General features: G+C 44.5%; 1 protein-coding gene and 1 non-coding gene across 3 annotated transcripts in view; one reads left to right on the top strand and one right to left on the bottom strand.

Annotated features, from left to right (window-relative positions):
* Nucleotides 1-397: 397 nt before the first annotated feature.
* Nucleotides 398-10,961, bottom strand: part of LOC119442128 (solute carrier family 22 member 7) — a 36,789-nt gene continuing 26,225 nt past the window's right edge. For both annotated transcript variants that reach the window (XM_037706881.2, XM_037706880.2), the window contains 5 exons: nucleotides 7,089-7,213; nucleotides 5,846-6,060; nucleotides 4,212-4,393; nucleotides 1,795-2,012; nucleotides 398-540 (listed from right to left, as the gene is read on the bottom strand). In XM_037706881.2, coding sequence (XP_037562809.1) covers nucleotides 429-540; nucleotides 1,795-2,012; nucleotides 4,212-4,393; nucleotides 5,846-6,060; nucleotides 7,089-7,213 — 852 coding nt within the window. In that variant the 3' untranslated portion in view covers nucleotides 398-428. The remainder of the gene's footprint in view (nucleotides 541-1,794; nucleotides 2,013-4,211; nucleotides 4,394-5,845; nucleotides 6,061-7,088; nucleotides 7,214-10,961) is intronic.
* On the top strand, nucleotides 9,479-9,670 carry LOC119443229 (U2 spliceosomal RNA). Its single transcript, XR_005190204.1, has one exon. It is a non-coding gene; the product is annotated as a U2 spliceosomal RNA (small nuclear RNA).

The following is a 10,961-nucleotide window of genomic DNA, read 5'->3' as shown; positions in this document are numbered from 1 at the left end:
AACAGGTTGGAGAAGTGACACGCTTAATTCGAAGTGCTTTGTGTAAGCAGTTCCGAAGTGGAAACAATGCAAAAGCGTGTCGATGCATCGTGAAAGCTGAAAGTCTAGCTGGTGGTCAAGATACTCCTCTTCCTCTCTTCACCGTTCAGTGCAACGAATTATGATGACTGAAACATGCTGCCCAAGACAAGCGAAGTGCTTGTTGACACTGTATACTTTTGCGCAAACGTAGCGGATGTGCTTTGCAATGAGATCATGTTATCATGCTTGGTTAAAGGCAGAACCCATTGCATCGGTGCAGCAACACAAGGACATCTCGTTTCCCGTAGATTTGGCTGCACCTGGGAACTAGCTCAAAGTAAGAAACTGCGAAAGCGTCAGCCGCAAGACGCCGCGCAAGGCATATACGTACGCACATTATAGAGTTATCACCTAATTGAATTGTATATTGTTGGTATAACTAAGTCTCTTTCAAATGCTTTGTTGACGGCAGGCTCTTGGGTGACCGGCAGTTTCTTGTGGAATGAGAGGATGCCAGTCCTGCAAGAAAACATCAAGGGATGTGTTAGTGACAAAAGTTTGCTTTAGCGGCCGCCACTCCTCTATATTCAGCTGGACCATGCTGAATACTTAAATCCTTGCAGTTGTCTATGCGTCCTAACAAAACAAAACAAAAAGCCGGCAGATCCCACGCCTTGTGGAATCGATGTTATGCCACGAAGTGTGCGGGGAGCCTACCAAGTTAACGAAACGACCATGTGACCACCAAGTCGTAGGCGGCTCTTTTATGACCTACATGGCACGCATGTCATGACCTTCATGTCATGAGTCCTCAGGAGTCCCCTTAGATACACCGAAGAGACCTTAAAGCGAAAGGCTTAGTCATGCTCATGACTATGACTTCGGCCATCAACCTTTAGCCTTTTCCTTCACTTAGTACGACATCCGAACCCATTCCATTGGTTTTTGAGGGCTAATCTTTTTTCGCTGACTCATTGTCATTTTTGCTCAGTCATGCTCATGACTATGACTTCTGCCAGCATCCTTTAGTGTTTCCTTCACTTAGTACCCATGTCCGAACCCATTTCAGTGGCTTTTGAGTGTTAATCTTCTTCGCTGTGTCATTGCCATGACCTACATGACACGCATGCCATGAAATTTATGTCATGACCTATCAGTTATGTTCGTCATACACCCCTGTCATACTATGCCAATTTTGGTACATACCAAGTTTACGAAACGCCCATGAGAGCCCAAAGACGTAGGCGGCTAGATAGATAGATAGATAGATAGATAGATAGATAGATAGATAGATAGATAGATAGATAGATAGATAGATAGATAGATAGATAGATAGATAGATAGATAGATAGATGATAGATAGATAGATAGATAGATAGATAGATAGATAGATAGATAGATAGATAGATAGATAGATAGATAGATAGATAGATAGATAGATAGATAGATAGATAGATAGATAGATAGATAGATAGATAGATAGTGTCAAAGTAGCAAATGTTCGCCAAGAAATGCTTCGCATTAAAAAAAAAAGAACCAGACTGAGAGTTGGGCATCTTTCATGTAAGATGCGTGCATAGTAACAATGAGAAAAGAGTTGACGCCCAATTTACGGCCTGGCACAAGACAACACAAGTGGCCTAGAGCACTGCACGGGAATTTTTTTTGTCTCCCAGGCCAGTGAAAAGAATGTATATAGCTTGTACTACTGCACAGAAAATTTGCATTCCTGGATGCCTGGCAGCAGCGCCAATGTGTCGAGTATTCACCCACCATTCACTCAAGTACGGCTTCTTCTTTTCCGGCGCCTGTGATTCGCTGGCAAAGAGCGGGAAGAAGCAGAGGCCCTGTCCCTTTCCGAAGCTCTCACCGTCCTCGATGGTGTGCGGAAGGATTGTGCCGGCGGTCTCCGGCAGCAGGAACAAGAGCACGCTCGCCACCAGGGCCAAACTTCCCGTCACCAGGAAGGGGGAGTACTCGTCCAGCACTGCCTAGAAGGACATCGATAGGACGCGGAGCGTACCGCATTCTCGCTTACTCTTGTCAAAGGTAAACGGTGATTTTATTGATTGATTGATTAATTCATTGGTTGATTGACTGATTGACTGATCAATTGATTGATTCATTCATTCATTCACCGACAGACAGACGAACCAGACAGACAGACCAACCGACCGACCTACCGACTCATTATCGATCGATCGTTTTATATTATAATCAATGAGCACGAATAATACTGACCCCTTGGTTTCTCTAATAGTGAATTGAATCCCTTTAAGCAAGGCTTTTTGCATTGCACCCAAATCGGAGCGTGGTGGCAGGTATCGAGGACTGAACCCGTAACCTCGTACGTAGCGGCAGAGTGCCATGACCAATGAGTCGTCGCCGCATACACAGGAATGCTGAAAAAATTGTCAAACGAGTGCTACGCAATTTGTAACAGTACTAACTTTGAAATCATATTATTAATGCAAGCGACGAGAATTGCTCCCAATCATATGAATGTTAAGGCGCCAGCATGAACCGCTTCAGTAATTATGCCGTCGGCGGGCTACTTCGACGCTGAAAAAACGCGACTGGGCGAAAGTGCAGGTTCTTCTCCGCCTGTCTTGCTAATCCTTGAAGCGGCAGCCAGTCTCGCTCAGGTGCATTCATGATCATTTCCGTCAGTGTTCGCGCATGCGTAAGTAGTAGGTATGCAATCACTGTGAGTGCTTTAAGAAAGGCCGTTTAGCACTTCACGACAACAATGAAAAGAAATGTGCTGGCAGAAAAAAAAAAGCCGGCAGATCCCACGCCCTGTGAGAATCGATGTTATGCGAAGCAGTGTGCGGGGAGCTACCAAGTTAACGAAACGACCATGAGAGCACCAGGACGTAGGCAGCTGTTTCATGACCTACATGACACGCATGTCATGACATTCATGTCATGTGTCCTCAGTAGTCACTTTAGTTACGCCTAAGTGAATTTAAGGGGAAAGCCCAAGTCAGGGTCATGACTATTACTTCGACCATCAACCTTTAGCCTTTTCCTTCACTTAGTACCACATCCGAAACCATTCCATTCGTTTTTGAGTGTTAATCTATTTTTCGCTGAGTCATTCTCGTTTTTGCAGAGTCATGATCATAACTATTACTTCTACCACAATCCTTTAGTGTTTCCTTCACTTTGTGCCCACGTCCGAACCCATTCCAGTGGTTTTAGAGTGTTAATCTTTTTCGCTGAATCAATGTCATTTTTGCTATGTCATGGCTCATGACTATAACTTCTACCATCATCTTTTAGTATTTCCTTCACTTAGTGCCCACGTCCGAACTCATTCCAGTGGTTGTCGAGTGTTAATCTTTTTTCGCTTCGTCATTGTCATGTTTGCTGAGTCATGCTCATGACTAGGATTTCTACCAACATTCTTTAGTGTTTCCTTCACTTAGCACCCATGTCCGAACCCATTTAGTGGATTTTGAATCTTAATCTTTTTCGCTGCGTCATTGTCATGATGTACATGACACGCATGTCCTGACATTTATGTCATGGCCTATCACTTATGTTCGTCATGCACTCCTGTCACACTATGCCAATTTTGGTACCTATCAAGTTAACGAAACGGCCATGAGAGCATCAGGACGTAGGCGGCTGTTTCATGACCTACATTATACGCATGTAATGACATTCAAGAAATGACATATCATTTATGTTCGTCATAAACTCCTGTCATAGTATGCCAATTTTGGTACATACCAAGTTAACGAAACGACCATGAGAGCACTAAGACGTAGGCGGCTAGATAGATAGATAGATAGATAGATAGATAGATAGATAGATAGATAGATAGATAGATAGATAGATAGATAGATAGATAGATAGATAGATAGATAGATAGATAGATAGATAGATAGATAGATAGATAGATAGATAGATAGATAGATAGATAGATAGATAGATAGATAGATAGATAGATAGATAGATAGATAGATAGATAGATAGATAGATAGATACTGTCAAAGTAGCAAACGTTCGCCAAGAAATACTTCGCATTTAAAAAAGGACGAATTGCGCCCGGGAACTTGGAACAAATGTCAGTTCAACAGCCATCACTGCGCGCAACTTGGCTTAAATAGTAGGTTCATGAAGAAGTATGCTCAGTATAGTGAAAATGGCTATATCACAAGAATTTCTAACAGTTCGCATACCAGTGAGGCGACCTGGGCTCCAAGCTGGCTGCCCACATCTCCCAACATTCTCTGAAGCAGGACGGCGCGGCCCCGGATCATGGTGGGGAACACCTCAGATGCTACTTGGTACGTGATGTTATAGCCGCCGGAGAAGCACATTGTCAGCAAGGCCACCATGATGAGAGTCCAAGTTTCCGACTCTGCGAGCGAGAGGTAACGGGCAAAGCCAGTAAGTAAAACAAACCAGTCAAACTGTTAGAACGAGTCAGAACTCCTGCCTTGGACAATGACATAGGCATGCTTGTTTTACCATTGAAAAATTTCTATTCGTTTCAAGGCGTTTTGAATGCTAAACTCTTAACCCACTGTTATTTTCCGTTCATTTGATGCTATTCCGTGTTGCTTTCTAGTTTGAACTAAACTTATTCTTACTCCCTCCAAGTTTTGGCCAATCCCCTTTGATAGGTATGTATGCCATCAGTACTGCCACTAAACCAAACAAACCAAAATGAAGATGAAGAGGTTGCGCGGAGGCAAAAGGGACGGCTTCTTAACAGTTCTACGTTGCGGGAAATGCCAGGACATCCACGAACATTTTGAATTATGAAATTCTATTAAATTAAAACGGGTCCATTGGCTTGTTTGTCAACCTCTGATACTTAACTCTTGCAAGCGAACAAGAATTCAGGATCGCCAGTCAGCCTCTAGAGTCTGTGAAGGAATACGTTTCATCATCATCACCATCAGCCTATATGTATGTCCACTGCAGGACGAAGGCCTCTCCCTGCGATCTCCAATTACCCCTGTCTTGCAGTAGCTGATTCCAGCAGGGGTACATTTATCTAGGTCAATTACTCACAGGGGACCCTGATCATGAGAAGGAAATATACAGATGAATAAAATTGGGTTGGAGTGCATAGCAGGCATTTCCAAATCCTGACGAGGAGCTTACCACTGTCGTTGAAAAGAAAAGTATACAATCACTGCATTCTACCTGCGCTAACATGCGGGGCAGAAACTTGAAGGTTAACGAAGAAGCTCGACAACAAGTACCGCACAAAGAGTGATGGAACGAAACATGCTAGCCCTAACGTTAAGAGACAGGAAGAGAACGGTGTGGATCAGAGAGCAAGCGGGGATAGCCGATATTCTAAATGACATTAACAGAAAAAAAATGAAGCTGGGCAGGCCATGTAATGCGTAGGGTGGATAACCGGTGGACCATTAGAGTTACAGACAGGGTACCAAGAGAAGGGAAGTGCAGTCGAGTACGGCAGAAAACTAGGTGGGGTGATCAAGTTAGGAAATTTGCAGGCGCAAGTTGGAATATTAGCTAGCGCAAGACAGCGGTAATTGGTGATCACAGGGAGAGACCTTCGTCCTGCAGTGGACATAAAGATAGGCTGATGGTGATGATGATGATGATACTTAACGTGGGAATACAACGCTACCACTTTTTTTTATCAGGTCGAGAACGGCTATGTCGATGAACTATAGGTGCTACTTTGATATAATTAATTAATATATTTATCGCCAAATATTTCTTCTATCTGTTCGGCACAATTTTCATGCGCTCAAAAGAGCCTCGAAGATTATTAGGTTTTGTTGACGCAAAGAAAGAAAGAACTTTGCCAACAAGCACCCTCACTCACCTCTTCTAATTGCCCACATAAGAAAGCAGATGATTCCACCAGCCAGCATAAATATGCTATTGGGCCAGCGTCGTCCCAGTACGTCCAGTGAAAAGACGCAGAAGAAGTTCACGGGAAGCTCGAATGCTAAGGCAACCGAATAGGCCGTGTAAACGTCCAGGCTCAGTGCTCCTATCTGCACACCGGTCCCGTTGTAGCAGATGCTGATCATGAACCTGGGTGCGGCAGAGAAAGCGGGGGCCGAGCACACAGTTCATTAATGGGTTTAGTTTCTTCAGTGGTCCGGCATACGCGGTCCACAACCAGATTTTCATTAGTGAGACAAACGTTACTTCCCTAACAGGAAAAAAAATCGATGTGTGTTACCTTTTTTTTTTTGTAATATGAATTTGATGCTGTTGTAATCATTGTGACATATTGGCGTGAAATATAGACTTTTGGCGAGACACTGATAGGATGCGTTTATATGTGGCATGCTTGTAGAAAAAGAGAGAAAGTGTTTTTACATATATTCAAAAGAAACAAAATTTTATGACTTCAACTATATATGTATGCCTCATTAAACATATTTCCTGAGCTGATAACCTCCTCTTTAAAGGCGCTAAACTATGTCACTCGTGTGCACTGGCCAGTTCGCACTTGAGGTTAAAAACACGAAATGGTACCTTAAAGGTTTTAGGCATTTGAGCTTTAATGGTTGAGGTATTTCGCGATCACGATAGCTCTACTCTGGGCTTGAATTTCAAACTTATCTGCTGGAGTGACCAAAGCAGAAAATAGGGAGTTATAATCACCAATCTCTCAAAATAATGTGAGCACTCACACTCGAAACCTAGCATTCCCCTCCAGTGTAAACCCACTCACACTTGCATTCCGCAACCGCATTACATAAAATCTCATTTCATTCTTGAGTAACAAACATGACTGGGCTTGTCCCTTTCACGCGTCACCGCCGATATTCCCAAGTATTTCTGAAATTATACTACTTTATAGCGGTCTTAATGAATAGTCAATGAAATCATTAATCATTCAAAGTGAAAGAAACACTGCTGTTAAACCTAGACTCTCGCCTTGTACAGAATTTTAAGGGGAACTCTGCAAAATGCGACATCGCTCGCCGAGCCAGCGCACTTTTTGTGTTCTCCCAGCTCTCCCATCTCTACTCATCATAAGTGTTTGAAGCACGCCACTCGGCCACGCATATTCAATCTCTGGTTCGTAACTTGTTGAATTGGTAACGCACCAGGCGGCATATATCAGCAGCGAGATCTTGCGGATGTTAGGAGACTTCAGCATGACCATCGTGCCACGCCAGAAACTTGGAGCCTTGTCAGCAACCATCTGTGTCTGTGCATCGCAAGATGTTGCCTACGTGAGAGAGAGAGAGAGAGAGAGATACATAGGAGGCAAGAAGGTGCAATGCTAGTTAACAGTGACAATATGTGAATCTGCGACCTCTACGTCTTATAATACTGCTTTAATGCGCAGCGCGACCACGGGAGTGGACGAAAGGGAAGACGGGATGGCGCTGTACGAGTGTTCTATCAAATGAAAGCTTTATTACGCGGAAGCGAGTATATGTCATCATCATCATCAGCCTATATTTATATCCACTGCAGGACGAAGGCCTCTCCCTGCCATCTCCAATTACCCCGGTCTTGCACTAGCTCATTCCAACTTGCACCTGCAAATTTCCTAACTTCATCACCCCACCTAGTTTTCTGCCGTCCTCGACTGCACATTCCCTTCTCTTGGTAACCCTTCTGTAACTCTAATGGTCCACCGGTTATCCATCCTACGCAATTACAAGGCCTGCCCAGCTCCACTTTTTCCTCTTAATGTCAACTAGAATATCGGTTATCCCCGCTTGGTCTCCGATCCACACCGCTCTCTTCCGGTCTCTCAACGTTAGGCCTAACATGTTTCGTTCCATCGCTCTTTGTGCGGTACTTGTTCTCGAGATTCTTTGTTAACCTCCAAGTTTTCATTAACCTCCAAGTTTCTGCCCCACATGTTAGCGCAGGTAGAATGCAGTGTTTGTACACTTTTCTTTTCAACGACAGCGGTAAGCTCCTCGTCAGGATTTGGAAATGTCTGCTATGCACTCTAACCCGAATTTTATTCATCTGTATATTTGCTTCTGATGATCAGGGTCCCCTGTGAGTCATTGACCTAGATAAACGTACTCCTTTACAGACTGTAGAGGCTGACTGGCGATCCTGAATTCTTGTTCCCTTGCCAGGCTATTGAACATAATCTTTGTCTTCTGCCCATATCATTCTTCAACACCACTCTTAAAATTTCTCGGTTACGGTCCTCAATCATTTGTTGTAATTCGTCTTCATTGTTGCTGAATAGGACAATGTCCTCTGCGAACCAAACGTTGCTGAAATATTCGCCGTTCATCATCACTCCTAAACCTTCCCAGTCTAACAGCATGCATGCAGTTATTATAATTGGAGAGATTGTGTCTCCTTGCCTGACCCCTTTCTTGATAGGTAACTTTTTACTTTTCTTGTGGAGAACCAACGTAGCTGTGGAATCCTTGTAGAATTTTTAGAAGATGTTCACGTATGCCTCCTGTACTCCTTGATTACGCAATGCCTGTATGACTGCTGCATGGTACCTCTACTGAATCAATGTGTATACACCTAGAACTAACACGCGCAGGAAAGGCCAAACAACGTCATGGACCCAAGTGCGCGACACTCGGCCAGCGTCCTCCCGTTTTCTCCTCTTTCGTCCTAGCCATTTCTTTTTTTTTTTTTGCGCTGTATTTTAGAACTTGAACCAAGTAGCCCAGCTTGCCCACCCTGCTTGCCGATCCTGCTTGTCCAAATGCTTTAGAGAGTAATATGAGTGAACCAATAGCCCATCCGATTTCTAACTCCGATAGGTGTATCAGTTCAATACAGGGTGTCCCAACTATATCATGTACCAAGATTTAAATATAGGCAAATGCCACGTAGCTGGACAGAACCAAGGTAATGTCGTTTACCGTCGCTTGGAGATACTCAGATTATTTTTTAGCATTCCGCCTAATTTTAAAATTAGCCTTAATTATTTAATCAACTTCTGAAATATTACAGTTATAAGTGAAAAGTGTCAATGAGAAAATTGTATAGCAACATGAAAAACTCCTGATACAGCTTTCTGTTGCTCAATACGTGCTACATAAATTTTTTTCCGAGCGTGAAAGAGAGAGAGAGAGAGAGACAACTTTATTCTAGAGCGTGAAAGAAGCCCTTCGCAAATACACACAGAATTGCAACGCGACTGGCCGCTCGAGGCACTTTGCGTGTATTCCGGGCTTCTTTCATGCCAGGATAAAAAATTCATACGGGGACGGATTACTAGCGAAGCTGTTTAGGCTGTGCACATGGGCTGCATGCATTATGAAATCATACATCTTTTCTTTCATACGGCACCACACTACGCCGACACAAGCGCCGCCGCGGTCACCGCGCTTCCCATGCATCTGCCGCAACCACTGCTGCAGCCGCGCGGCACCTCCGACGCGCGTGACGTTAGAACCCCAGAAGCACAGGCCACGTGCACAGGCGCCGTCGCCACACTCTTTCCCCCTCTCATTATTCGTCAAGCAGGATTAAAAACAAATAAAGCGTATGAAGACCAACTTTCTACATTAAGTGCACTTTCTTATATGTATACAGCGGCTCTCTTACAACGCCGAAATTATGAGGTTCTATTTGGACCCAAGATATTAAACTTATTTTCGGAAGCAGGCGGAGTGCTTGAAGCCTGCTTCACTTCTGCTGCGGGTCGGCCCGGTATTGCACTATCTCCGGAATCTGCCCACGCATTCCTGTCCACGCGCCGTGATAGGGACGTAAGCCGGCCAGGGTACACCCCTGTGAACGCATGCGGGGGATGCATACGGGAGCCAGAGGTAAACAGCTTCGCTGTAAGACACGTTTATGTAGTACGATTAAGCAAGAGAAAACTGTATCGGGAGTTTTACAGCCAAGCTGTATATGGCTAGGCGAAACCAAAATCCGTCCATCCGATGCACGCAGAAACTATCCTCATCAGCAATGGCTCGAGCGTCGTCGTCTTCTTCCGCAGCTGGCTCGTTGGCGCCCCTCGGGTTGCGCTCGTGTCTTCGTGCTCGTCACGCGCTCGTGCCACTGCTCACGCGTTCATCGTTGTCTTCTTCCACAGATGGCTGCGTTGCCGCTCATCATTCCAGCGTAGAATTTCGCTTCTCTTCTGTCGTCGTAATGGTGAGGCCGCGTTTACGCGGAAGTATGAGCCATTGCTTAAGGAGGTATGAACCATTTATTGTCTTACGTGACGGACAGATTTAATTTTGAAGCAATATAAATTACAAGAATCGCAAGCGGCAGTGGCAGGCGGATGCTGCTAACCACGCTGCGCAAACTCGAGGCATCGAACGCAAGCGACAACGGCCTTCTGCGGGCATACCGTCAGTGACATCGTTCTCTCCGTCGCAGCCGAACGTGCGCGTCACCTCATTAAGAAACACAAAGACGTAACCACTAATTGAGAAAGACTTTAATGAACCGTCCGGATTAATCCTTGTGATAAACACCGGGGCCGCACGTTTCAGCTTCGCTGGTTAACCATCTGTACGGAGTGCTAGGGCGGTGATTTTTTTCATGTTGCTCTCCAATTTCCTCATTGACTCTTTGCATTTAAATATAGTATTTGAGAAGTTGATTAAATAATTAATTACCGTCCCCTACTGGACCCTACTGGCACCAATACAAGCCTATTGGCTGTATTAACGAGAAATATCTGGTGCCAATGCGAACTCATTGTCCCTACATGACACAAATAGCTGCCACCTATATATTGGACCCTATTGGTACCAACGCAACCCTATTGGTGCTATAGACGACAAATCGATGGCACCTGTTGGGTCCTGTTGATAGCAATATAATCCAAATAAAACCCGTAGAGTTCGAATACGTTACCAATAGAACCGATAGGAGTGCTATGTGAGACCAATGAAAAATCATATTGGTCTTTTGGTAGAAGGCGCCGACAAGGCATGCACCAAATGTGTCACAATGTCACGTTGCTTAATGTAGCAACTCCTAACGCAAGCGCAATCGTATATAGGCATGGGCAG

Source organism: Dermacentor silvarum, chromosome 2 (genome assembly GCF_013339745.2).
Source record: "Dermacentor silvarum isolate Dsil-2018 chromosome 2, BIME_Dsil_1.4, whole genome shotgun sequence".
Classification (NCBI taxonomy): Eukaryota; Metazoa; Arthropoda; class Arachnida; order Ixodida; family Ixodidae; genus Dermacentor; species Dermacentor silvarum.
The sequence above is the reverse complement of the archived record's forward strand: the minus strand, read 5'-3'. Positions and strand labels throughout refer to the sequence as shown.